Source organism: Neohortaea acidophila, assembly GCF_010093505.1.
Source record: "Neohortaea acidophila strain CBS 113389 unplaced genomic scaffold BDY17scaffold_5, whole genome shotgun sequence".
In the NCBI taxonomy this organism is placed as follows: Eukaryota; Fungi; Ascomycota; class Dothideomycetes; order Mycosphaerellales; family Teratosphaeriaceae; genus Neohortaea; species Neohortaea acidophila.
In genome coordinates this window covers 372,751-396,008 of record NW_022985514.1, presented here as the reverse complement: position 1 = coordinate 396,008, position 23,258 = coordinate 372,751, and the positions used below count along the sequence as shown (strand labels likewise).

The following is a 23,258-nucleotide window of genomic DNA, read 5'->3' as shown; positions in this document are numbered from 1 at the left end:
CCTCCACCGGAACACGACAGCACATGTTCACAAAATAAATGTTGACTGTGCGATGCTGAGCAGTATATCGGCTGGACCACGTAGGCCGGCAAACAGCGAACGCGGCGGAGTCATCGGACAAGCACTGCTGGTGCACCGTGGCGATGAACATGACGGACCCGCCACGAGGGGCGCACAGCCAGCTCTGGCCCTCCCCACGCGCTGCTGGCCAGGGTGGTCACGGAGGCTCGACATGGCGTACGAGGGTACTGGAGGCTAGCGAAAACGCCAGTTTCCGCGCGTGAAAGCCGCCTCTATCCACGTTTCGCGGCCTCGCTCGTGCATCGTGCAACCGCTTCCATGCGCAGCTCGAGCGCACGAAGGAGAATGTGACATCCCTCGCCTCCATCGGCCGAGCTCCGTCCTACCAGCAAACGGCTCATATCGATGTTGTGAAAGCGTAATGCGGTCACGATCGCGCCGGCTACTGTCGCACTGCTGGCCACTATTGCCTACAACATTGGCGCCGTTGAATATAAAGAGTATATGGATCGTGAGAGGCTTGTCGGGGTCTTGTTCACTCTCATCCAACTGCCCTTGTTCAGAACTCGATCGCTTACCTGCCATCCATCATCACCGCAAGTACACCTTGAAAGATGTCGATGCATTCACGCGGTCAACGGGCGGAGGTCTCGCCAACAGATGACGGAATGAGGAGATTCTTCGAGGATGAACTGGGTATCACTCTGGATCAACCACTGCCCGCCAACGAAGGAACTCTCGAGTCCTCGACACCTCGAGCAGGCTCAAACGACTTCGCCGGATACAGCCCCTCGGTGTTCGGTCTTCAAGAGCAACGTATGGCGGCGCCAGGCTTGTTCCCGCTCTCCATTGATCCGACCCGTATACCCCGTCAAGGTTTCGGTAATTGGAATCGCCAGACTTACCAACCGCCTCATGGAGCTGGCGAGAGAGGGTATCAGCGTCCATTAGGTCAAGACTACGCCTGGCCGCTCAACCAGCAAGGCAACGCGAGCCTCACTTTGTCGACACCTGACTATTCCCAGGTTGCGAGCGGACAAGTGGTCAAGAACACGACAAGCTCGGGCGAGCATCCAAATTATGGACGATATCAAGATCCGCCGTCCGGAGACGTGCTTGCAGAAACCTGGCCACACGGTTGGAATCTCGGCGACTTGTCGGGCCACGCTGGATCTGATGAGGCTCACGGGTTACCAGAGCCAGCAACTGTATCACACCATCCCGCCCAGGGAACTCCGTTGCCAGGTCCGTCGACGCAGACCGAACCTGCTGCCCGTGCCGGCTCGTCTCCACCCCCAGCTGCCGGCGCCTCTGGTGGCAGAATGTGCATACATGAGCCATGTACACGCAAGGGGCACCCAGATTATTGCAGTCGACATGTGATAACTTCGAAACGCCATAATGCCCCACCACCTCAGTTAGAATACTTGCCTCTGACAAAAGAAGCTGCGCTTGAGGTGGCATATGCCCCATATCCTGGACTCCGCCAACAAAACCACTCGATGGCGGCAGATAGCACCCGGCAGGGCGAGTGGGTCCAACGCTTGCTCGCAGCTGCGCAGAGAGTGTACCAACCCAGCCCTGAAGACACGAAGAAGAAGATCAGATATATGCAAAAGCAGCAAAAGATGTTCTGGGGATACGTTGCCGTCGAGAACAAGGCGGGGGAGAGGTACAATCCGCACTGCATCAGCGCCCGCATGATTATGTTGTTCCATGCAGTCGTCGCGTTGCATGATGGCGGGCCGGTAATCTATCCCCACGGCGGGGACAGCCATGGATACGGCAAGCTGGAAGCGTTGACGTTCGAGCAGCGACTGGAGAAGATTGAAGGCATCCTAAAGACCCACAAGCGCATTGTGATGGACGCCTTTGAGGGCAAAGGTGTCGTGGCGCTCGTTGAGACCCCGGAAGCTTATCGCAAGCGCAAGGAGCAGAATCAGCAGAGCAACGACAAGAAAGAACCGGTGCTGAAAGGCAAGGTTATGGGCAAAGCAAAGAGCAAGGCAGCCGGCAAAAGACCAGTGACTGATGAGGATGTCGTACACTCCGAAAGCGAAGAGGAGAGCGCAGCTTCAATGTCAGAACGTTCCCAAAGCCCTGACGATGAGCCGGTCGCTGGGAAGAAGCGAAAGCGGGCAGCAAACACTCCAGTCGCAGGGCCATCCAAGCGTACGAGATCACAGCTGGCGAAGCCAAAAGGAAGGAGAACACGCACTGCGCAAGCAACAAAACCAGTGCCCGAACCTTCCTTGCAGGACACAAGTGGAGATCTCCGAAGCTTTGCCCTTGAAACGCCCTCCCTTGTACCAGACCACGGTCGCCCATCCGGCGAAGGGTTAGGCCAGGATCTATTTGGGGAGCTCTTCGAATCTCTTTGCGAATACCCTCCTTCTGAGCATGCACTCGGCTCTCACCACTCGTAGGGTCTCTGGGCAAGGAAGCGTGTCAGATACGCATGGTTTTGCTGGATGGAGGTGGCCTCCCTATCGACAATGGCCTGAACCTCATCTTGAATGCAATCACTCTTACCGCAAGAATGCAATGTTTATATGCCAAGCAACGATGTGCTGGATACCTTAGGTAGCTGAACGCGACTTTGCCATCTTTGATCTGAAGGAACACATGGAGATTTGACACAGTTCTTGAGTTCTTACTATGTCCTCTGCCTTCCTTCAGCCACCTCCCATTACAATATCCTGGAACCCGAGCCTTTGAAGCGCGCCATGGCACGGATATCCAAACATTACCACACTCGCCTGTCCCATCCTCCCTATGACTTCTGGGGAGCCGCGGCGCGCGCAAGTTCGGCAGCCTCCTTTTTGCGGTCCGCTTTTTTGATCACATTCATGCAATGCCTGATTGATAGAAGAAAGGCATCCTTCCGTTGTGCATCATCGCCACATCTCCCGCACTCTGTTATCGTTTTTCTGATCGCCCTCAAATCGTTCAGCGGGTCACGCATGCCCACACGGAGGAAATGCCTATGCACAACGCGCCCTCTGTACCGTCTGACAGTGAATGTAGTAATCTAAATCTTGAGGTTCGGCAGACGGTACGCGGCGCCATGGGACAGCCATAGTAGAGGTTCCCAGACCTGCAGCACAAGCTTCTGACGCTGGTTCACATAGTCGGCGGTAGGCAGCTCGATCCGGAGATAGCGGAGAAAAGGACTGTTGGCCGGGTGAAGAGAGTACACAAAGTTTAACATTGTGTGTTTCAATCTTTTGGCCGCGCGTGCGCCTGGAGGCTGGTCGTTGCTGGTGGGAAGGCGTGGCAAGCGGATGACGAAATCGTTGCAGGCGTAGAGGAGCGGCTCGGCCTCGTCGCGGATTTGCTTGCAGGTCTGGGTGAGAGCGGTAGGTCGACAGCGCGGGGTGGCGCGCAGCGAGATGCGACGGTCGGGGTTGTGGTAGTCTTTGTCCTCGACAAAGATGGGTGCTAGTTGGGTGACGGCATATTCGAAGATGAGATTGCGCAACTCGGGAGGGAGTTTGGCGAGAGGCGAGTGCTGCAGAGCAGGCGTGAGCTCCGACATGCTTGCTGGTGTGGGGGATGGGCGTGAGAGTGGTGGCGTTCGGTTTGGGAAGGAAAAGGAGGTGCCTGGCCACGTTTTGCGTAAGTGTAATGCATGCATCATTCACCTGCCAGTCTGACAGCTGAATATCTAAAACTTCACCGTCGAATCCACGTGACGTTTGGCTCGGCACGGACGTCTGTCTGCAGAAAGTGAATGAAGAACGCCCACAGCGTACCGCCAGAGTTCGACTACCGCAATTGCCAATCCTTGTAGCTCCACTTCTCCCCACGCGTTACTTTCGGCTTCTTCCTCTCCCCTGCTCTCTTGCGCATCTCCAATTTGCCATTGACCAGGAGGTTTCTGTACCGCTCCTGCATCAAGTCTCCTTCGGGCTTCAGCCTTCGCAGCGAGTCCTGGAGATCTTCGGGTAGGACGACCTCAAGCGGGGCTTCTGGTACCGCCACCTTGCCGAATCGTGGTCGGTGCAGTTGTACGTCCTCCGCCTCGGAGTCGCTGGAGTGTTCTTGTTGAAGGGCACGAGCATGTGCATGTTTCGCTTTGTCTTTGACGGATAGTTCGGCGGCAATCTGCGCAATCCGGGCCTCCTCCTTCACTCTCGCCTTCACCTTCTCTTCATGCATTGCCTGTGCCTCTCGCGCTTTGCGCGCCTTTACTTTGTTCCTCTCAGCCTGCGTCTTCCTGGCTTTCTGCTTCTGCGTCCACACTTCCTGCTGCTCTTTCTCGCCGCCGGAGATGAATCCGTCCCACTCGCTCTCCCACGCAGAGTCATAATCAGTAGCGTAGACATCCCTCTCCGCCGCTTCAACCTTCGCCGCTTCCTCCGCTGCTCGAGCTTCGCGTGCCTCAGCTTCTGCTTCCGCTGCGAGACGCTTTTGTTCTGCTTCGACAGCAGCAGCGCCTTCACGTTCAAGCAGAGCAGACCAGTCGCCGATCAGTGGGTTGTATGACTTGCCGGCGTTGGGACGGACAACGTTGGGGATGTGCTTGCCGGACTTGGTCAGAGGTTTGGGTGCGTGTTTGAGAGTCTTTGGCTCGCGCTTTTTCTTGGGCTGGGCGAAGCGGATGAAGTCGAATTCCGGGGCCTCTGCGACGGGTTCATCATCCCATGGGTCGTGCGTAGCTCCTTCTTCACCGGCTGGCACCCCACCAGTCTTCCCATCTGCCACAGCTCTCAGCCTTTGCAGTTCCTTGTGCGAGACGTACGCCCCATTCTTCGCCTTCTTGCCTAGCCTCGGTGCGGCTACCTTGTCATCGGCCTTCCTCTTCCTCCCGTCCAGGCCGGGAACGGCGCTTCTCATAGCCAGAATCTCCTCCGCCTTCAGCAATTTCCTCCCCACCTGCTGTTTCTTCGCGAAGTCCTCATCCCCCACTGTGTCTGTGGCGAAGAGCTCACTGGCATCCTTCTCCGCCGGCAAGACATTGCCATGAGCGATCTTGGCGGATTGGAGGTCCTCGAGGCCGGATTGAACGGCGGTCAGGTCGATGTTCTTGCGCCATGCTCTCTTGCCCTTGCGCGAGGATTGCGTGTGTGTTGCTGGAGCTGTTGGGGCAGGTTCTTGAGCCATTTCTGCAGTGTTCTTTGCATGGGATGGTGGATAAGAAAAAAGTGCGATGAGTTGAAGTGAAAGGGCGGAAATTTGTTATCGGGCGGGGAGGAATAGATCTAATCAGCGGCCATCTCCGCGCCCCTTCGCGTAAAGCACCTAATTCGGCGACGCGCGTGGCCAATTGGATGGAATCAATCATTAGGGTCAACGAGCCACATCATCCCGCGAAACTTCAACGACATTTGGACGAGAAACACTTTGCGCACTCACATTCCTCACTCGCATTCAGCATTGTCCTTCACCTCAAGCCACAGGAAACCTCACATCGGTCGAAGACGAATTGATCAGTGACCCATTGCCATCCCGAGGGAGGTCAGGTCAAGGAGGTACTCCCAGCAAGCATCATTATCAAACGCCGGACAAGATGGCACAAAGTGTCGGCTCTTACACCAACCCACTGAAGAAGTTCAAGCTGGTCTTCTTGGGCGAACAATCAGGTACGTCTCATGGGCACAACTGCGTCTACCGCCCCCTCTAACTCCACCCCAGTCGGCAAGACCTCCCTCATTACGCGATTCATGTACGACTCCTTCGACAGCACCTACCAAGCCACCATCGGCATCGACTTCCTCTCCAAAACCATGTACCTCGAAGACCGTACCGTCCGTCTGCAACTCTGGGACACCGCCGGACAGGAACGCTTCCGATCTCTCATCCCCTCCTACATCCGCGACAGCTCCGTGGCGGTCGTGGTCTACGACATCAGCAGCAAGAAGTCCTTTGAACAGACACGGAAATGGGTGGATGATGTGAGGAGCGAGAGAGGGAACGATGTCATCATTGTGCTCGTGGGCAACAAGACGGATTTGGGGGAAAGAAGAGAGGTGACGGCGGAGCAGGGTGAGGAGGAGGCGAAGAAGAACAATCTCATGTTCGTGGAGACCAGCGCCAAGGTCGGACACAACGTCAAGGCATTGTTTAAGAGGATCGCGCAGGCCTTGCCGGGTATGGAAGGTGAAGGCGCGGCGGGGGCAACCGGTGCTGCGAATAGTGAGATCTTCCTTTACGCATGCGTTAAGGCTATACATGCTAACCTGTGGCCGCAGCAATCGACGTCAATATTAACGCGGAGAAGCCGGAGAACGAGGGCGGGTGTAATTGCTGATACTTTCCATCTCAACCTTTGTGCATGTTGGGGGAGTACTCGCATTTGAAGGAGTTGGAACCACAACGCATGTTGATAGCGTGGCGTTTACGTGGACCCTTTGTATTGCATGCCAGAGGTGTGGACTATTCACAATGGTGCCCTCCGACGATTCCATTCCCAACCCACACGAGACCGAACTGTGACGTGACGATCTCAAGCCCCAGAGCATGCACTACTGATAGAGAATTGCCATGATCCGCTGGAATCTGGCCTGCTCCATCGCATACGCACCGTTTGGATCGCTCTGAAACTCCATGGTTTGCAACGTCAAGAGGAGGTTGGCCTGGGTGAGCTTGTCAACGAACTCGGGATAAATCTCTTCCTCGCCTTGCACGGTGAGAGCATCCAGCTTTGCGTGCACGTCGTGCCAGCTCTCCGACGGCGTGGAAAAGAAGCGATTGATATCCTTGCCCCTCGTCTTGGCCTCCTCGGTCTCGGACTCCTCGGTCTCGGACTCCTTGGTCTCGGACCCCTTGGTCTCGGACCCCTTGGTCTCGGACCCCTTGGTCTCGGACTGTTCGGTGTCGGACCCTTCCGTGTCGGACTCTGCAGTGGAGAATTCGAACGGAAGCTTGCGTAGCTGGAAGCGTGCATTCAAGATCTCGTCGAGGACTTTGGTCGGGTACGTGTACGTGTGGGCGACTTTGAAGTTCTCCATGCACTCCACCACCTTGGTTGTCGACCCCGCCTCTTTGATCTTGGCGGCGAGGTTGGGGAAGAGTTGGTTGGGGTCCGCGGTAAGCTCGTGGACCAGTTTGGCGGCCACTTCAGCGTTGTCGGCCACGTTTGGATCCTCAGCCCGCCGAAAGATAGCCCTCACTCTCGCTTCGATGTTGATGCCGACTGCGACGTCAAAGGTTAGCATTCATATCTCAAATCTGTCGTCAGATACTCACTTTGTCGTGAAGCAACCTTTGCCTCGACGTCCTGCACAAACTCATCCGTCCCGACGTACTCGCACAGCTTGTCAATCATGGCCGATCTGAAAGCGCGTTTCGCCGCGTCCGTAGGCGGCGCACCGAAGGGGTGTTGGATTGGAAGAGGGTTCATTGTGTCTTGCTTGGGTGAGGTGTTAATGTTGTTTGAGGAAGAACGAAACAAAGAGGAGGGAAGAAGTGGGAGCAAGAAGATAGGCGTGCGATCACATGCCCGAAAGAAGTGAAGAAGTGAGGAAGTGAAGAAGTGAGGAAGTGAGGAAGTGAGGAAGTGAAGAAGTGAAGAAGTGAAGAAGTGAGGAAGTGAACAAGTGAGGAAGTGAACAAGTGAGTGAGCGAGAGCAAATGAACTTGCGATGTCACATGGCCGGAACAAGTGAAGAAGTGAGTGAGGTGAGGAATAAAACTGCACGTGTCGTGTGTCTAAGCACAGACCACCAAACGTTGCTGCATGATTGCTCTCGTGTCCCACCGCGCCCCACAATTCACGTGATTCCATGTGAGATCAAGTGGTGTACTTCACTTGGTTCACTTCACTCACTGGCCAGCTTGGCTGAGATAACATGTGACATCAAGCGGTCGGCTTCTCTTGGAAACTGTCCAATTCCTACTATAACATCACTTCCAGTCCAACTACTCCAATCTGAACTACTCCAATCTGAACTACTCCAATCTGAACTACTCCAGTCTCAAACACTCCAGGCTCGACCACATCAGACTCAACCACTCCCAACCATTCCAGTCCTCTAACGCGACAACTCCCTCTGACCCAGCTACTTCAGTCCAATAACAACACCACCACCTAGTCACAACGATGGATGATTCGCCGCTCGGGAAACTCCCTCCGGAGTTACGCAACATGATCTACGCGCTGGCACTACACGAACCAGGAGGGCTTCAAGTGCAAGCGAAGTCAGGCGGGAAGCTCACTGTCAACCCGCAGCATTCACAGTCCTCGCCTATGCATGGACTTCTCCGTACTTGCAAGGAGATCCGCAGCGAATGCGAGCAGATGTTCTACACTGTCAACGACGACATTACCGTCCTCCTACCTTTCATTAAGACGCTTGATCCGGATAAATACCGCACAAAGTATGCAAACCTCGTCGCCTTTCTTGAACGACTTCCTATCGACACTCTTCTTGCTACACGCTTCGTCTTCATCCTTCTAAAACGCGAGTACCGGTGGATCGTAGGACAATGGTCCAAAATCTATAACCGTGGGAAATTGATGATATTCGCCGGCACACTTTCGGACTTACACTACGACGCTGAGGCTCCAATCTCGATCACCTGGGGCAGTAAAACGTTTGCAGCCGTGGAATTCAAATCAAAGATTCGTTTCACTTCTTTGGAAGAAGCGGTGAATTCGAGACATCTGGCTAAACGGGTCAAGAAGGACAGACGACTCTTCGTGCTGGACATGCTACAGATGTTAGAGACATCCTTATATGGGGGCGAGGAGCAGGATGAGACAGATCTTGCCAACGAGGAGCAGGTTGAGACATGACATACCGACGCGGAGGCCTCGGAAGCCATTGTACCCAGCGACGACACCCGACACTAGTTCGTGTACTTATATCAGCCGGTGAGGACGGCATATCCTCCCCATCAACCCGGTCAAATTCGATCTCTTCTGCGCCTCTCATGAGTCGTCCAAGATGTAATAGTGTATGTAATAGTAGTCGGCTGGAGTAGCGAGCCTACCGACGTGTCATTGACCGTCTCGCAGGAATATGTTCACGAACACCATAGTGAAAGAAAGCCGCGCGCTGTGGAGGTGAGGTGTCGCGGGGAAGGGAGCGGCTGACGTCAAGGCTCAATGACAATCTTTCCGTTTCAATCGCTTTCCTTTTGCTCGCCCTCCTCACAATCCTGCAGTATCCATTACCTTCTAATAGAACAGACAACGGCCTTTCAGATCCATCGGAGTACACCACAACCACCAACCAAAATGTCTTCCCACCCCGGCAAAACCATCAACCCCTCCAACGTCCCCGATCCGCAGCCTCAATTCTCCCAAGTTAACACCTTTACCGTGAACGGGCCGACCAAGATCGTTGCCATCACCGGCCAACTCGCAATTCAGCCCGATGGGAAATCTCCAACGCCCAAAGCCTTCGACGACCAGGTAAAGCTGGCTCTGCAAAACCTCGAGAACTGCCTCAAGGCCGCCGGCGCTTCGAAGCGCGACATCTTCAAAGTGACGCATTACGTCGTCGACTTTGACTTTGAGAAGAAGAATCCCGCCGCCATCTTTTGCGACTGGCTTGGAATTGACCATCGGCCGGCGAGTGTGATGAGTATGTGCCGTGTGCCTGTTCAATGGAGACCCGCTGACCGTGATGATTACAGTGCCCGTGGCAAGGCTGGCCGGCCCGGACTGGCACTATGAGATCGAATGCTGGGCCATTGTCCCATTGAATTGAAGCGTTTCATCATCATCTACAATACACCACCCATTCTACAGAAGAGTAATCAAAGATCAATTGCTTGACAATCAAACCCTCACAACCGGCTCTCAAAGCCAGTTAGCTGTTGGCCCCAGCTACTCTCCGGCCAAATGTGCGGCAGTGCTTCCCAGATATGGCTGACATGCACAATCTCAAGCCCCTCCTTGACCTCATCCGGCAGATCCTTGACGTCCTTGCGGTTCTGTTGCGGCAGTAGTACCTTCTTGACACCCGCCCGTAAAGCACCAATGAGTTTCTCTTTGATCCCGCCCACCGGCATCACCTTGCCTCTCAGCGCCACTTCGCCCGTCATGGCAATGGTAGGTGGCACGACTTTGCCGGAAAAGAGTGAAATCAACGCGACTGTGTGTGCAAGCCCAGCCGAAGGGCCATCTTTGGGTATCGCGCCGGAAGGACAGTGCACGTGGATCGAGCGGTTCTTCATAATGTCCTCATTCGGGTCGTGCACGAGAGCCAGCTCGTACGCATGGCTCTTGACCCACGACAAAGCCACCTCCACGCTCTCCTTCAACACATCGCCCAGCTTGCCCGTGAGTTGTACGCGGCCAGAGCCGGGCATGTCGGCGATTTCGATGAACAGAATGCTTCCTTGCGTACCCGTGCTGTAAGCCACAAGGCCAGTGACCACACCGCGTTGAGCCGATCGCGCGGCGAGCTCCTCTTCGAACCGCTCAATCCCGAGAATGTCCTCCAAGTCATCGGCTGTGACCTGGGGGGAGTAGGAGAATAGCGAGCCGTTGTCTTTCGCCTCGGCATATTGCACTGCCTTCGCTCGACACACGCTGCCGATTTCTCGTTCCAGATTCCGGACGCCAGACTCGCGTGTGTAGCCCGTGATCACCTTATCCAGTGCATCCTCTTTGAGATCAAGATCTTCCGATCGAAGACCGTTTGTTTTGATCTGCTTGGGGAGTAGGTGTTGAGTGGCGATGTGTCGCTTCTCGAGCGTGGTGTATCCAGAAAGCTGAATCGTCTCCATCCGGTCCAGCAGAGGAGCAGGAATGGTCTCCAAGGTGTTTGCCGTCGCGATGAACAGCACCTTGCTCAGATCGATCGGGATGTTGACATAGTGGTCCACAAAAGTGTGGTTCTGCTCAGGATCCAGAACCTCTAGCATTGCAGCAGATGGATCGCCGTGGATGGAAGAGGTACCGACTTTGTCAATCTCGTCAAGCAGGAACACGGGATTCGCGACGCCGACCTTCTTCAATCCGTTGACGATGAGGCCGGGCATGGCGGCGACGTAGGTCCTGCGGTGCCCTCGTATCTCTGCCTCGTCTCGCACCCCGCCGAGGGAGATGCGGTGGAACTGGCGGCCGAGGGAAGCCGCAACGGACTTGGCCAAGGATGTCTTTCCAGTGCCTGGCGGGCCAACGAGCAGCAAGATTGGCGACTTGTCGACCATCTTCTTGTGCTCAAGCATCTTGATCTCTTCTGGCGACTTGTCCCGAGGTGGCTCTGCTTGAGGCTTCGTAGTCGTGGCGACATCCTTGCCAGAACTCGCGCTTTCAGATCCTGCCTCCTTCTGCTGCTTCTCCTCGTTCTGCGCTTGTGTAGAAATGGCTTTGATTTGCTGATCCAGCTCTTGATTCTTCGCTTGCTTCAATTTGAGCACAGCCAAATATTCCAACAATCGCTTCTTAATCTTCTCCAGGCCATAATGGTCATCATCGAGTTGCTGTCGCGCCCGCTGCAGGGTGGCGGCGTCAAGATTGTCCTCGGTGACTTTCGTCCAAGGAATCTCTGCCAGATTCTCGAGGTAATTCCGGCAGACCTGATGCTCTGCTTGTGCTGGATTCATTCGAGCCAGCCTCTTCAGCTCGCGATCCGCCACCTTTTGCGCTTCGGGAGACAGCTTGGCGTCCTGCAACTTCTTCTTCAGCTCCTCCACTTCGTTCGCTTCCTCATCTTGCCCCGGTGGGCCGCCGAAGCCGCCGAGTGGACCGAGATTATTACCAGGCGCCTGCCCGCGCGCCGCCGCTCTCTGCCTCAAAGTCTCAATATCGATGGTGCCATTTTGCGGCACGTTGGTGGTGATGGTCAAGATGGTGCCGTTGCCTTGAAGCGAGCTGATTTGCTTCTGCAACGCCTCGACCACGCGCTCCAGTCGTTCCTGAACTGACAAGGCGCATAGGATGCGGAGTTTGTCTTCGTGCGTGCATTCGACGACGTTTGTCATGAAGTCCGCGAGAACGCCGGCATCGGCAATGTCCTTCCGCACAATGTAGAGTTCCAGGCGCCGAGCGAGGAGTGGCGAGATGGACACGCTCGGGCCCCTGGGCAGCAGAGCAGATAGCCGGATAAGGGCAATCAACTCGCGAGACAGTTGCTTAAGCTGCGCAAACAACTCCTTCACCTTGTCATCGTTGTCGACGACCGCGGCATCCTCGTGTAGCTGCACGCGAGCCTCGAAGTATGGGCGTTGCTTGGTGAAGGAGTCGACTTTGAAGCGACTTATGCCTTCTACCACCATCACCAGATCGCCTCGACGCCCTTGTACACCCGTGACTCTTGCCATGGTGCCATACTGGAACAGATCCGGCTTTCGCGCCTGCGACGGATCGGATTCGATGGCGGTCGGTTTCTTGTCTTTCGCACCCGCGTCTTCGAGAAGGCGTTTGCCATCGGGGCTGAGGTAAGGGCTGTTGAGGGGCACGCAGCCGACGGTCAGGCTGGAAGGCTCGGGGCGGGGAGTGGAGGCTTTGCTGTAGATATGGGCGAGGATGGCGGCGACATCGGCGCGGTTCTGCACCGGTATGCGCACGGTGACGCCAGGGAAAAGGACGAGATTGTGGGGTAGAGGGATGAGCGGAAGCGTGCGCAGTTTCGCCATGTTGTGTGGGATGCGAGGGAGGGAGGGGGAGGATGAGGGAGGGGAGATGAGAGGGAGAGGCGATGGCGAATGTCCACATCACCACCACATGCCTGCCTCTCGTGATCATCGCCCAGACAGCCTCGGCCCCGGAAGCTTCCACCGACCCACCTGCCCGATGCGGACGGCGTCGAGAGCGTTCACGTCAGTCTGATTATCCGTCCCGCCACCATCACCAATCGTCTCTCGATCAATCTAACTCCGACAATGTAATATTCACAAGCCATAGAAAGCGGCCATGTTACAGAGACGCTGTGTCGCACCCATCAAGTTTCTTGCCACGCCTACAGTATCTCAAGCAATCCGCAGCCTGGCAACAAAACAACCTCCCGAGGACTTAAAGCATCAACAACCAGCAAGCACCTCCGACACAACCAATCAAGCCAAACTCGAAGAGACAGCCAAAGTCGAGCCAAAGAAGAAGACCATCGCGCAATTAGACGAGGAACTTCGCCAGAAACTATCCGGTATGGCAGGCGACGGCGGCGCAGCGGGTATCGAATACGAGGATGGCCGGCCAGTGGACATGAAACGGAGCGTGCGGAACAACATGTTTAGATACATTTGAGATGGCCGTACGTCCTCGACATGGTCAACATCATGTCCAACTCTATGCCGGGGTTGCATTTGCCGGGGCAAGCACTGTGCCCGTCGGTGCAGCTGTTGCCGCCGGCTGCACAAGTTTCAGGGCTTTCTTGCCATTCGACTTGTAGTAGAGGACAACATCACCCCCTCCACGCCAGAGATGGGACCGAATGCTTGCGAGCGTCATTTTCGGGGCGACCATCTTAGCATCCCGTTAGCAAGCCGCATCTCACACATCATCAGAGGCAAAGACACATACCTGACCCTGGCACCAGAGTTCCAAATACTCCTCCGGCTTCATGCCATCCTTGAGCACAGATTCCGCCTCCTGCTCCTTCTCCGCGCTTGCTTCCTTGACCGGTGATGGAGCCTCGATTCGCTCGGCAATGTATCCCAGAATCTTCTTCGCCCTCAACATTCTATTCGCATTCAGGCGATTGTTCCCATCCGACGCAATCCCCGGCAGTCCACTCTCGGCCTGCGGCTCCAGGATGAACGAGATCTTCACGACATCCTTGACGGGAACTTGATTTCGGAGCAGCACTTCCCCAAGCCACATGGGTGCCGTCTTCTCCACCAGATCGCACATCACCCCCGTCGTGCCTACGGTGCCTTCGAAAAGATCGGCCACCCCGCCTGCTTCGGGCCGCTCCTCCTGTATTAGAATCGTCGTGTTGAGGGGCGGTTTGAGAACTGGTGTCTCTGCGGGTAGGGAGGGCGCGATGGCGGACTGCACATCGATTTCCTGGCTCGTGCTGACCGGCAATCCGTTTTCTTGCTGTGTTTGGCTTTGCTGCTGGGCCTGGAGCTGTTGCTGAATGGAGTCTTCGTAGCTGTATCGAATCTTTTGCACGCTGCCGAAGAAATTGTCGTCGATAACGCGGGAATCGCTCGTCTTTGTGCTTCGTGAGTCGGATTCCCCTCCTTCCTCCTTCTCCTCTACCGCCGTCGGCTTCTCCTTGTCGCTCGATTGCAATCGGCCAATCTTCTTCATACTGCCGAAACTCATCCCACGCATGGAAAACTTCTTCCCGAACAACCCCGCCTCCTTTCCTTTGGCTGTTTCAGTGTCGGCCGAAGGAGTTGTTGCTTCGTCGACCGCGGAATCTCCAGGGGTCATCGGGGTCTTCAAGCCACTACCCGGACTGGTGACGCCGTTCGTAGACGCACGAGCGGTGAAATAATCGCCAGTTGGTCGCTCCGAAGACGTTCGAGAAGGCTGTTGCTCACCCCCCTGCTCTTCGGTCGTTGCTGAAAGCGCGTTATGACTTGCAACTAATCGTGTCGGGGAGCTGAAAAAGTTCTGTCCCGGGGTTGCTGGCATGACACCAAAGCCTGGAGTGGGAGGGATCACGATCGGACCCGCTGCTCGCGGGGTGGCGGGGGAGGCGAGGGCGGCGGATGCATTTCCATGCCAGCCATTAGTCTGCAGTGAAGGCAATGGTATACTTCTCGGCGCGTTGTCCCGGTGCAGCTTCTTGTAGTCCGGTGCACTCAGTAGTTGCCTGCGGAACGCGCCGTCTCGTCGGATCTCCTCCGCAATGAGGTTGGAGAAGAGGTAGCGCAGCACCCATTTGCCAAAGTTGATTCGTTGATCTTCGCGGAACTCGACGCCCTCGTCCAGGTCGAGTTCGTCCGCGTACATCTCGGCATCGAAGCATGTGTTCTCTTCCAGCACCACAGCAACACTTCCGGTGCGCGTGTCGACAGTGCACCAGTTTGCCACAGTCGCCGTGGTGGTTTCTTCGTCTTTCACGGTATCGAGGTCTCGTTTACCGAACGACTTGATGGGCACGCATTTGAGCAAATCCCACATGACGACCTCCCCAGCCGTGTCAAGCGTTAGTACTCTCTTCCTGTCATTGAGCATGACATGCTTGATAATGCCATTCTGCCCCTCGATGGAGTAGTCGGGCATGGTTCGCACAGATTGCGTCTCAATGACTTCCTGCACCTCCACCGGGCTTGTCCGGCGCTCGAGGATAGAGCTCGACCGCTTTTCGCTGTCGAGCACGGTCGGCGCTGGCCAGAAGGACGTGTTGCTCAATCTCAGCATGTGTTTGAATGGGATCTTCCTCTTCGCACTACTGCTGCTTCGTAGCCGTGAGGTGGTGGGAATGGTCGGTACGCGGACCCTTGCTGAGGCAACGCTCGCGCGGTGCATTGAGTAATTGTCAGGAACATCGATCTCGGCGCCGTCCGTATTGACGTCTCGCCACCGGTTGATGCTTGGCCGGCTCGTTGCGGTCCAGATACAATCGCCTGCGGCAACGACCTTGTGCACGCCCTCATGTTCTTGCGCGACTGCCACGGAAATCCCCTCGTCCAATTCAATGGTATTTCGAGTATCTGTTTTGGCGATCAGGCCGTTCTTGTCGCTGGAGTAGAAGACGGAAAGGTCTGGATCGGCGGAGAACAGCGACCACACGCTGGCGTCATGCATGGTGAGTGTAAACATGCATCGACCGGCAACGGTGCTCCACACTTTTACCGTACGATCACTGCTTGCCGTCAAGATGGTCGTTCCATCTTCGCTGATTAGAACGTCGCGCACGTTGTCCGTGTGGCCGACGAGTTTTGTAATGCGTTTCCCCGTCCGACTGTCCCACACGCGCACCGTACTCTCCGGCCCACCGCTAGCAATCATGTTTTCCGTAGCCGCCAAGGCATATACACTTCCCTTCTCTTTGCTTGAGAGACTCCCTGGCTCATCCTCGCCAACAGCAATGTCCACTTTCTGCCCGGCCCCGTTCAAGTCCCAAAGATGAACCTTTCTGTCCAAGCCTCCGCTCGCAATCCAGTCGCTGGTTTGGGAAGGTGCGGCAAGGACTTTGACATAATCAGTATGGAGGCCGAGGGTTTGCGGAGGCAGGCGGTCCGCTGCTCCTGGTCGCCATATCTTGACGGTAATGTCTGAAGACGCGGAGACGAGAGCTTGATTGGACTGGACGAGGGCGACATCGTTGATCCAATGCGTATGCGCCTGGACTTGCTGTCGGACGGAGGAAGGTTGGGGGGCGGGGAGTTTCGTGTCGAAGTCGGGGATGCTTGCATGGGTGAGATCGAGGTTCAGATCCCAGGCGCAGATGACGCCGTCTCGACCGCCAGAGTATCTGCAGGTACAGTCAACACGGATACCGGCTGGGGCAGGAAGGAGGCTTTGCGCGAGGCATACAAGATGGAGTTCTGGGAGTCGACAGCCAGTCCATTCACACCTAACCGGTGCCCGCCCTTTTGATCCGCGAGCGGTAGGACTGCAGCAGTAACGTAGGACCGTCAGCTGCCTGTAGCTACGAGGGGTTATGCGGTGGATGCCTTCATACCATAGCTTATCCTCTGCCTCGCCTTTCTAGCCATAAGGCTTGTGTCATCGACCAAGGCCCACCATGTGAAAACGAGAACGCTGGAGATGGAGAGTCGCACACGAGGGAGTGAGGGAAGTAGGGCGAGGTGGATTATGAAGCGATGCAGTTATCCCCGAGGGGAAGCAACGGGAGGAGACACGTGGGGCACGTCCCGCGTGGAGGTGGGGCGGATGCGCCGGCCCAATTCGGCAGGTCCACCTCCCTCGCGCCTGCCTCCACTCCTCCTTCGATCCCTCTATTTCGACATGAAGTTGCTCAAATGCGATAAGTAGATCATCAAGTGTAGTCCACCGTCGTCGCACCAACCCTCGCCAACAACGCCTCCAACACCTCCGCACGATCGCTCGCAGTCGGCACACACGGACTCCAATATCGCAGCATCTCTCCCACTCTCTCCACTGCCCGCATCCATCCTGGCGGCAGCAGTCTACTCGTCTGCGCGGTCAGTGCTGCGGCACACAGAATCAATGCACTTCGTGAGCTCGACTGTTGCATGAGCCACGTGCCGTGATGTCGATGGTGGAAGCCGGGCAGGTTGATGATCAGACGATTCATATGCCACTCCAATCCCTTTGTCGCGCACTCCAAAACACGCTGGCTCTGCCCTTCAGTGTGGATCGCAGCGACGACAAATGGCCACGTGATCATCTCGTAGTAGTTCGTAATCGCCCCGCGGAGTACATATTTCAGGATATCCGTCTCCTCTGCTGCTCGAGAGAGATCGCCCAGGGCGATGGATGGCGTCAATGACTCTTGCCACGCCACTACCTGCTCTTCCAAATGCGCGCTGAGAGGGACGAGCGTGGTGACGTCGAATGAAGCATGTGATGCTGCTCGCTCCATCATGGCCTTCCTCGCAGCGACACGCAAACGCCAGATTGCCGTTTCAGACAGGTAGAAATACCATGATCGTAGAGATGGCCCTTCAACACCTCCTTGGGGAAGGGTCAAGTACAGTCCCGGGTGGCTGAGGTCCGACACGCCAAAGTCGCGCAGGCCAAGCTCGAACCTGACCTCCCGCTCCGACTTCCACGCCGACCAATATACCCGCTCGGAGAGGACGCTCTCATTGTTCGACTCGTCCACGGGGCCGGTCCCGGGGGTCCCCGCACATACAAAGCTCTGGCAAGCAGCGAGAGCCTGGAGAAACATCTTCCAAGCATCGTACGCGCGGAACTTGCACATGAGGAAGACTCCGCTGGCGAAAAAGCACTGGGCTTGGAGTAAATTGCCCTGCCCGAAAATGAAACCCACGCGCTTTTGAGCGGCATCGAACAACGCATCTGCCAAGGTGGTATCGCTGGGGCCATTTGGTGCTAGCTCGCGATCAAATGGGCTAGAGATGGCTCCGCTTGCGAGGACGAGAAGCGTTAGACACGAGTCGGCGTCTCGAGCGAAGCCCTCAAAGCACACCCGCTTCACCGTCGATCGCACCGCGTTCTCGTCGAATATCGGGTTCTTGATGTGATTGTAGTTGAAGTAGTCATCCACGAGCGCCATGCACGTCTTCATATCAATGTCCGCAATGGTCTCGATAGGAAAAGCCATCGGATGGGATGCCGAATTGCCAGAAGCCACGGGGCTGTAGATTACATCGACAGGCCAGTTGGGGGATGTGAACGGCCTCAGGACCGGCCAAGCCAGGATCTTTGGCAATGTCTGAGGGAACAGATCAATGTCTACCTCAGGGTTGCTCATGTAGCTGTCGTATCCTTCTGCAACTACCTCTCGCAGATGCGACGGATGCGGACTGCTGAGAGCCGGTGGTAGCAAGGCCTTTTCAATTCGGCTCAGTCGGTCTAATATTTCAAGTGAAGCAGGGTCGAACGATGAGAAGTCTGTGGTCGAGCGCAGACATGCTGCGCCGGTGCGCTCGCAAAAGGAGCATTTTGGTCTTCGATTGTCGCATTTCGTCCGGCGGGCTCGGCAGGCGTTGCAAGCGTTGACGGCGCGCCTTCGCGGGTAGGTGGATCGTGCTCTGGTTGTGTTGGCCGTTGTCGTCTCGTCTTCGTCCATGTCCGGCCTGAATTGTTTCGCGATATATCTCGAGAGAAGGTGTTGTAACAGGCAAGCCTTCGGGTGTCGTCTCAGTAAAGCCCCACGGGGTGCCGCTCCGCAAAGCCCCACCCCACCCGCAAGCCTGGCCCGCGGGACTTGAGATGCGCCCGAGAGTCAGGCACAGCATCACTTTTAACATTTGTTAATATTCTCTGGACCGTCTCTAAGGGGTGTGTACCATCTTTATCTACTACTTTACGACTCAAGCTGAAATTTTCCAGCTAGATTGTGAGAAGGCTGAACAGTAGCTTGTCCATCACAGCCTCGATATCAATGCCAACCATTGACCTTAATCTCCCCCCAATGAAGCAACTCTTCCTTCTTCGACGGACGCCACCGCAGCATCGTAAAACTGAAGGGCAGAAAAGTATAACTCCCCTTCCCCTCCCACTCGGACTCATGCACACGAACCCTTTCCCTGCTCATGTCTTTGTTTCCCCCGAATGAATACACCTTCACTTGATCCTGACTGGAACCAACGCCCGCAAGATCCGTATGGATTGCAATGTCGGGATGAGCATTGACAACAACCATATTCACCCAGCCATCATCCCCAATCGTGGTTGATACGTCCAACCACGGGTTGTCGATTGTCGACTGCTGCCACGCGCTCTCCGTTGGACCATCGTAAAAGCCGCAGCTGACGTTCGTTGCCACGGTGTGTCCTCGCATATATTTGGTGAAGAGAAGGAGCGGCCACCACGTAGTCTGCCTACGCAGTCCATCTTGGTCAGTCATCAAAGGCGAGATCACGTTGACACTTTGCGCGATGTTGGCCATGGCGACGTATTTGCTTTGCCGGATAAACACGTTTAGCCAAACTCCAACAGCGAGTGCGTCGGACAAGTCGTAGTTCTCCTCTGCTCCCTCGTGGCCTGGGGCGCGCTGGGGATCCCAGACGTTCCATTCGTCGAAGCAGATCGTTTGTCTGGGAACAGCGGGTGGAATCCCATTTTGAATCCGAGCAAGATCAATCATCGCCGCCGCGATCTCAATCGCTCTTTCCGCTGATCGCGGCGCCAGCACATTCTTGACCGGATCGTGACTGCTAGTGTAGATGTGGATGCTGTGCATGTCAATCAATGACGCGGACTGGCTGCCGCCAGCCAGAGCGTGGGAATCGTATTTCAGGCATTCGGTCAATGTGTGGAAATCCCACTCCGAGTGGCCCGTCTCACCGCAGAGGATGAGGATGATGGAAGGATCTATACGCTTCAACGCCTTTGCCCACTGTCGAGCCTTTTGGGCGTAGGCTTCTTTGGTCATCTGAAGAACTTAGCTGTTGGGGAAATGGTTGTCATCGCGTGGAGGGCGGCGTACCTGTTCAATTTGCCACGGACCCCAGACTTCATTACCAAGGGCCCAATACTTCACTCGATATGGTTCTGCATGGCCGTTTTGCCGCCGGAGGTTGGCGTAGTAAGTGTCTGCATCAGAGTTGCAATACTCGACCCACGCAATTGCTATTGACGATAAGAAGTCATTCAACAAAGTGCTTGCTCGAGGATGGCATACCTTCGTCGAGAGTCCCTATCTCAATGTCAGTAGTGATTCGATAGTCACTTGCGTGAAGCCCAGGACGCACCGGTGCCAAAGTTCAGTGCGAGATATGGCTCGGTGCCCACGATCTTGCACCAAGTCATGAACTCGTCCGTCCCAAATTGATTGCTCTCACTGCCTCCCCAGGCAAATTCAGGACGGCGCGGCCTCTTCTCCCGCGGACCGACACCATCGATCCAGTGATAGGTAGCATTGAAGTTGCCACCGGGATATCGCATGACGGGGACACGGACCTCACGCATGGCATCGATCACATCCGTTCGGAAGCCGTGCTTGTCGATGAGATGCGAGTTGGGGTTGTGAGGGTCATACAGGCCGCCATAGACGCAGCGGCCCATGTGCTCGACGAAACCGCCATAGAGATTGTCGTTGATCTTGTGTAATCTGTGCGAGGCTGATACTGTGATTGCCGCGCGCTCGTTGGATGCAAGCCTGGTGAAGGTTGTCATGTTGCAGGCTGAGCGAGGAGTCCGCAGAGGAGTCTCGACGCGGACCGATTCTGGCAATTTATTACAATCATTCGCAACGCTCACATAAAAGATGGTGGGCTTCGACTATCGGCTGATTTTGAAGGCGTGTGTTCGCGTATTCATCCTGGCCATGTGAAGTGGAGCCGGTGTCGTCGCCCATCGTGCGGAATGTCGGATCAGGCAGGAAACGAGGCTGCAATTCGCCGCTCCAGGCCGATCTCCCGCAGGCCAACCTGCCCTTCTCAAGCACGCGACTCTGCATTGGGAGGCCTCCTCCAACGATTGTGGGACGGGGACGTCGAAATACGGCCAAGGCACGTTCGTGCTGTAAGTGGAGCTATTCAATATACATGGAGTGTGACACCTTTGACTTGCTCATTTGTCTTATAGCTTTACTTCATTCAAATACCCAAAGCAACCAGCATCGTCGCGTACACCAACCATGATGATCATCCATGCCTCCGCACTATTCCTTCTGCTGTGCAATATGAGCCTCCTTCTCCACCTCCTGCCTCCTGTTCTCCAAGTCGTACGTTTCAAACACATCTCTCTTCATACTTGGAACGAAGTATCTGCACTCTTGTTAGTCACTTGTCTCCTTCTGACGAGAATGGCAAACACTTACGGAGCGTTAGTGAAGAGATAGTTCATCTCTTCCAAGGGACGCTTAGCAGTCTCCGGTAGGAATGCCCAAACTGTAGACTATTAGTATCGTCTTCGCACTAGCCCAAACCAACTTTGACTTACAGAACACAGCGTTGGTGAAGTTGCAGACGACGAATAGCAGATAAAATCTCCATCCAATGTTGGCCATGGCAATCGGCGTAACTTGACCAATCATGGTGTTGAAGGCAAACGAGGTCATCGTAGCAATGCTGACTCCCTTGGAGCGAGTCCGAGTGTCGAAAATTTCAGCCGGAATGATCCATGAGAGCGGCCCACACGCGCCAGAGAAGCTGATGTTGTATAGCCAGGTGAAGATGATGAACGCCCAGGAAGCGCTGCCGTTATGCGTAGTGCCTGGGGGAAAGCTTGCAAGCAGGGCAGTGGCAACGATGAAGAAGAGGCAGTTGAAGAGGTTGCCTCCGATCAGTGTCCAGCGACGCCCAGCTCGGTCGATGAGCAAAATGCAAGCAAATTGCGCCAAGATGGCGAGCACTGATGAAATGCCCTGGTATTTCAAGGTATCGTCGAGGCCGATGCCGATCTGAGCGAAAATCACCGGGCTGTAGTATTGGATGGCCGACACACCGGTCATTTGGATGGACGCCTGGATGGCCACGGCCAGGAAGAGACGGCGGAACGAGCTCTTGTTGGTGAAGAGCTCCTTGTACGACTGGGCCTCATGCTCATGCTCGTATTGGATCATATCCACAATCTGCCCATACTCCGCGCGAACCCACGAGTCATTTTCATCGCCTCTCGAGTGGAGACGGGCAAGCGTGCGGAGGCCTTCATCCTTCTTGCCATGGGCAATCAACCAGCTATGATCTGCATCTCAGTATTCATGACGGACATGAAGCATGGTAGGAGGGACTGACCGAGGAGATTCGGGGAAGATCATGATCAAGAGAGCGAGCACTCCAGCGGGAACCAGCTGGATCCCGAGCGGTAGTCTCCACTGGTTTGAGTCCGAATTAGGCAGGTTCTTGTTCGTACCATACGTGGTCCATCCAGCAATCAGTGCGCCAATGCCGAGCATGAACTGCTGGAGCGCGGTGACACGCCCACGAATGTTGGGATGAGCTAGCTCAGCCTGGTACATAGGGACGATCATGACCAGGAAGCCAACGGCCAGGCCCGCGAGGACTACTCTAAGCGTCAGTCCGATGTTCTGCTCGTCTTTAGCGATAAATGGAACTTACCGCGGCCAGCATAGAGGAAAGACAACGACTGGGCACCGGTCTGCAATCCACCACCGAGCAGGAATATTACAGCGCCGATCAGGATAGTCTTACGACGACCCAGCCAGTCTCCGATCGGTCCAGCAAGGAAGGCACCGAGGAAGGCACCGCCGGTGAAGATCGACACGACACCTCCCGTCTCAGAGGTGCTGGGGCTGTACTGTTTGATGAAGTTGGGGGATGCCACGACTCCGGCGATGACACCGAGATCGTACCCGTACAGCGACGAGCCTAAGGAGGCAAAGACGCACACGAGGAACTGTGAGGGTCGGTGTTAGCAATGACTTGCACCATGTTTGACGGGGAGATGGAAGAAGAAGCTTGCCTGATACCAGGCGGGTGTGAGCGCCATGTCTACGGCTGGGGCAAGTAATGTCCAAGGGAAACACGATCAGTGGGTGGAAGAGATGGTCGGTGGCAAGAACAACCACCGCGGCCGACTTCTTATATGTGTGCTGTGGGTCGTCTGGGGCCACCCCATTTCCCCGGACTCATGCTGCAGTGGACGACAGACGTGCGTTCGGGAGTCGCATGGCTCTCTGCAAAGCGTGCCGGTATTCCGCGATGCCGCCACCGACGGCCTGGTGAAGTCGCGGTCGGCACTTGATCCCGCGCCATGGCGCACTCAGGTTGCGGGGTAGTTGCCGATACTACGCGGTCCACGTGTGGGGATCATCTGGCGCCTGGTTGGACTTGGCGATCAGTCGAGCGGACAATCG

General features: G+C 55.7%; 14 protein-coding genes across 14 annotated transcripts; 5 read left to right on the top strand and 9 right to left on the bottom strand.

Moving 5' to 3' along the window:
- Positions 1 to 635: 635 nt before the first annotated feature.
- BDY17DRAFT_310132 (uncharacterized protein) lies at positions 636 to 2,447 on the top strand (the record flags this gene model as incomplete). The annotated part of the gene is made up of 1 exon (XM_033735403.1): positions 636 to 2,447. One exon carries the CDS (start codon positions 636 to 638, stop codon positions 2,445 to 2,447), a length of 1,812 nt encoding a protein of 603 aa, XP_033589629.1.
- Positions 2,448 to 3,052: 605 nt separating this feature from the next.
- On the bottom strand, positions 3,053 to 3,559 carry BDY17DRAFT_323822 (uncharacterized protein; the record flags this gene model as incomplete). Its single annotated transcript, XM_033737088.1, has 1 exon — positions 3,053 to 3,559. The coding sequence occupies one exon, from the start codon at positions 3,557 to 3,559 to the stop codon at positions 3,053 to 3,055; it is 507 nt and encodes a 168-aa protein (XP_033589628.1).
- A 230-nt stretch (positions 3,560 to 3,789) lies between these two features.
- Positions 3,790 to 5,127, bottom strand: BDY17DRAFT_323821 (ribosome biogenesis protein Nop53/GLTSCR2; the record flags this gene model as incomplete). The annotated part of the gene is made up of 1 exon (XM_033737087.1): positions 3,790 to 5,127. One exon carries the CDS (start codon positions 5,125 to 5,127, stop codon positions 3,790 to 3,792), a length of 1,338 nt encoding a protein of 445 aa, XP_033589627.1.
- A 406-nt stretch (positions 5,128 to 5,533) lies between these two features.
- Positions 5,534 to 6,274, top strand: BDY17DRAFT_249858 (ras family-domain-containing protein; the record flags this gene model as incomplete). The annotated part of the gene is made up of 3 exons (XM_033731021.1): positions 5,534 to 5,606; positions 5,659 to 6,159; positions 6,216 to 6,274. The coding sequence occupies 3 exons, from the start codon at positions 5,534 to 5,536 to the stop codon at positions 6,272 to 6,274; spliced, it is 633 nt and encodes a 210-aa protein (XP_033589626.1).
- A 107-nt stretch (positions 6,275 to 6,381) lies between these two features.
- On the bottom strand, positions 6,382 to 7,389 carry BDY17DRAFT_140363 (uncharacterized protein). Its single transcript, XM_033729502.1, has one exon. The coding sequence runs from the start codon at positions 7,179 to 7,181 to the stop codon at positions 6,489 to 6,491; it is 693 nt and encodes a 230-aa protein (XP_033589625.1). The 5' UTR covers positions 7,182 to 7,389; the 3' UTR covers positions 6,382 to 6,488.
- Positions 6,808 to 7,935, bottom strand: BDY17DRAFT_296690 (uncharacterized protein). Its single transcript, XM_033733490.1, has one exon. It carries the CDS (start codon positions 7,748 to 7,750, stop codon positions 7,175 to 7,177), a length of 576 nt encoding a protein of 191 aa, XP_033589624.1. The 5' UTR covers positions 7,751 to 7,935; the 3' UTR covers positions 6,808 to 7,174.
- Positions 7,936 to 8,065: 130 nt separating this feature from the next.
- BDY17DRAFT_334048 (uncharacterized protein) lies at positions 8,066 to 9,073 on the top strand (the record flags this gene model as incomplete). Its single annotated transcript, XM_033737912.1, has 1 exon — positions 8,066 to 9,073. One exon carries the CDS (start codon positions 8,066 to 8,068, stop codon positions 8,759 to 8,761), a length of 696 nt encoding a protein of 231 aa, XP_033589623.1. The 3' UTR covers positions 8,762 to 9,073.
- Positions 9,074 to 9,120: 47 nt separating this feature from the next.
- Positions 9,121 to 9,738, top strand: BDY17DRAFT_265337 (Endoribonuclease L-PSP/chorismate mutase-like protein). Its single transcript, XM_033731896.1, has 2 exons — positions 9,121 to 9,554; positions 9,607 to 9,738. The coding sequence occupies exons 1-2, from the start codon at positions 9,206 to 9,208 to the stop codon at positions 9,678 to 9,680; spliced, it is 423 nt and encodes a 140-aa protein (XP_033589622.1). The 5' UTR covers positions 9,121 to 9,205; the 3' UTR covers positions 9,681 to 9,738.
- On the bottom strand, positions 9,560 to 12,696 carry BDY17DRAFT_140302 (Lon protease C-terminal proteolytic domain-containing protein). The gene has a single exon (XM_033729501.1). The coding sequence runs from the start codon at positions 12,556 to 12,558 to the stop codon at positions 9,760 to 9,762; it is 2,799 nt and encodes a 932-aa protein (XP_033589621.1). The 5' UTR covers positions 12,559 to 12,696; the 3' UTR covers positions 9,560 to 9,759.
- A 274-nt stretch (positions 12,697 to 12,970) lies between these two features.
- Positions 12,971 to 13,165, top strand: BDY17DRAFT_242735 (uncharacterized protein; the record flags this gene model as incomplete). Its single annotated transcript, XM_033730389.1, has 1 exon — positions 12,971 to 13,165. A coding segment is annotated over one exon (195 nt), but the record flags the coding sequence as incomplete, so codon positions are not given.
- A 21-nt stretch (positions 13,166 to 13,186) lies between these two features.
- BDY17DRAFT_140276 (uncharacterized protein) lies at positions 13,187 to 16,653 on the bottom strand. The gene is made up of 4 exons (XM_033729500.1): positions 16,506 to 16,653; positions 16,358 to 16,436; positions 13,442 to 16,295; positions 13,187 to 13,384 (listed from the first exon to the last, which is right to left on the bottom strand). Exons 1-4 carry the CDS (start codon positions 16,537 to 16,539, stop codon positions 13,208 to 13,210), a joined length of 3,144 nt encoding a protein of 1,047 aa, XP_033589619.1. The 5' UTR covers positions 16,540 to 16,653; the 3' UTR covers positions 13,187 to 13,207.
- A 170-nt stretch (positions 16,654 to 16,823) lies between these two features.
- Positions 16,824 to 18,563, bottom strand: BDY17DRAFT_323813 (uncharacterized protein; the record flags this gene model as incomplete). Its single annotated transcript, XM_033737086.1, has 1 exon — positions 16,824 to 18,563. The coding sequence occupies one exon, from the start codon at positions 18,561 to 18,563 to the stop codon at positions 16,824 to 16,826; it is 1,740 nt and encodes a 579-aa protein (XP_033589618.1).
- Positions 18,564 to 18,756: 193 nt separating this feature from the next.
- BDY17DRAFT_296682 (putative alpha-L-Arabinofuranosidase) lies at positions 18,757 to 20,749 on the bottom strand. Its single transcript, XM_033733489.1, has 4 exons — positions 20,191 to 20,749; positions 20,121 to 20,135; positions 19,926 to 20,068; positions 18,757 to 19,871 (listed from the first exon to the last, which is right to left on the bottom strand). The coding sequence occupies exons 1-4, from the start codon at positions 20,612 to 20,614 to the stop codon at positions 18,876 to 18,878; spliced, it is 1,578 nt and encodes a 525-aa protein (XP_033589617.1). The 5' UTR covers positions 20,615 to 20,749; the 3' UTR covers positions 18,757 to 18,875.
- A 192-nt stretch (positions 20,750 to 20,941) lies between these two features.
- On the bottom strand, positions 20,942 to 23,169 carry BDY17DRAFT_279870 (MFS putative major facilitator superfamily transporter). Its single transcript, XM_033732034.1, has 6 exons — positions 22,865 to 23,169; positions 22,501 to 22,798; positions 22,177 to 22,444; positions 21,383 to 22,119; positions 21,261 to 21,330; positions 20,942 to 21,207 (listed from the first exon to the last, which is right to left on the bottom strand). The coding sequence occupies exons 1-6, from the start codon at positions 22,889 to 22,891 to the stop codon at positions 21,102 to 21,104; spliced, it is 1,506 nt and encodes a 501-aa protein (XP_033589616.1). The 5' UTR covers positions 22,892 to 23,169; the 3' UTR covers positions 20,942 to 21,101.
- Between the last annotated feature and the right edge of the window lie 89 nt (positions 23,170 to 23,258).

Excerpts from the sequence above, each read along its gene's own strand:
- BDY17DRAFT_140363 (XM_033729502.1), bottom strand. The coding sequence starts at position 7,181 with ATGCTAACCTTTGACGTCGCAGTCGGCATCAACATCGAAGCGAGAGTG.
- BDY17DRAFT_296690 (XM_033733490.1), bottom strand. The coding sequence starts at position 7,750 with ATGGAATCACGTGAATTGTGGGGCGCGGTGGGACACGAGAGCAATCAT.
- BDY17DRAFT_265337 (XM_033731896.1), top strand. The coding sequence starts at position 9,206 with ATGTCTTCCCACCCCGGCAAAACCATCAACCCCTCCAACGTCCCCGAT. Across the intron at positions 9,555-9,606 it reads TCGGCCGGCGAGTGTGATGA|TGCCCGTGGCAAGGCTGGCC; the intron begins GTATGTGCCGTG and ends TGATGATTACAG.
- BDY17DRAFT_140302 (XM_033729501.1), bottom strand. The coding sequence starts at position 12,558 with ATGGCGAAACTGCGCACGCTTCCGCTCATCCCTCTACCCCACAATCTC.
- BDY17DRAFT_140276 (XM_033729500.1), bottom strand. The coding sequence starts at position 16,539 with ATGGCTAGAAAGGCGAGGCAGAGGATAAGCTATG. Across the intron at positions 16,437-16,505 it reads GAGGCAGAGGATAAGCTATG|TCCTACCGCTCGCGGATCAA; the intron begins GTATGAAGGCAT and ends TTACTGCTGCAG. Across the intron at positions 13,385-13,441 it reads AACTCTGGTGCCAGGGTCAG|ATGGTCGCCCCGAAAATGAC; the intron begins GTATGTGTCTTT and ends CGGGATGCTAAG.
- BDY17DRAFT_296682 (XM_033733489.1), bottom strand. The coding sequence starts at position 20,614 with ATGACAACCTTCACCAGGCTTGCATCCAACGAGCGCGCGGCAATCACA. Across the intron at positions 19,872-19,925 it reads GTCCGTGGCAAATTGAACAG|ATGACCAAAGAAGCCTACGC; the intron begins GTACGCCGCCCT and ends TAAGTTCTTCAG.
- BDY17DRAFT_279870 (XM_033732034.1), bottom strand. The coding sequence starts at position 22,891 with ATGGCGCTCACACCCGCCTGGTATCAG. Across the intron at positions 22,445-22,500 it reads TTTCCTCTATGCTGGCCGCG|TCCTCGCGGGCCTGGCCGTT; the intron begins GTAAGTTCCATT and ends CGCTTAGAGTAG. Across the intron at positions 22,120-22,176 it reads ATCTTCCCCGAATCTCCTCG|CTGGTTGATTGCCCATGGCA; the intron begins GTCAGTCCCTCC and ends TGCAGATCATAG.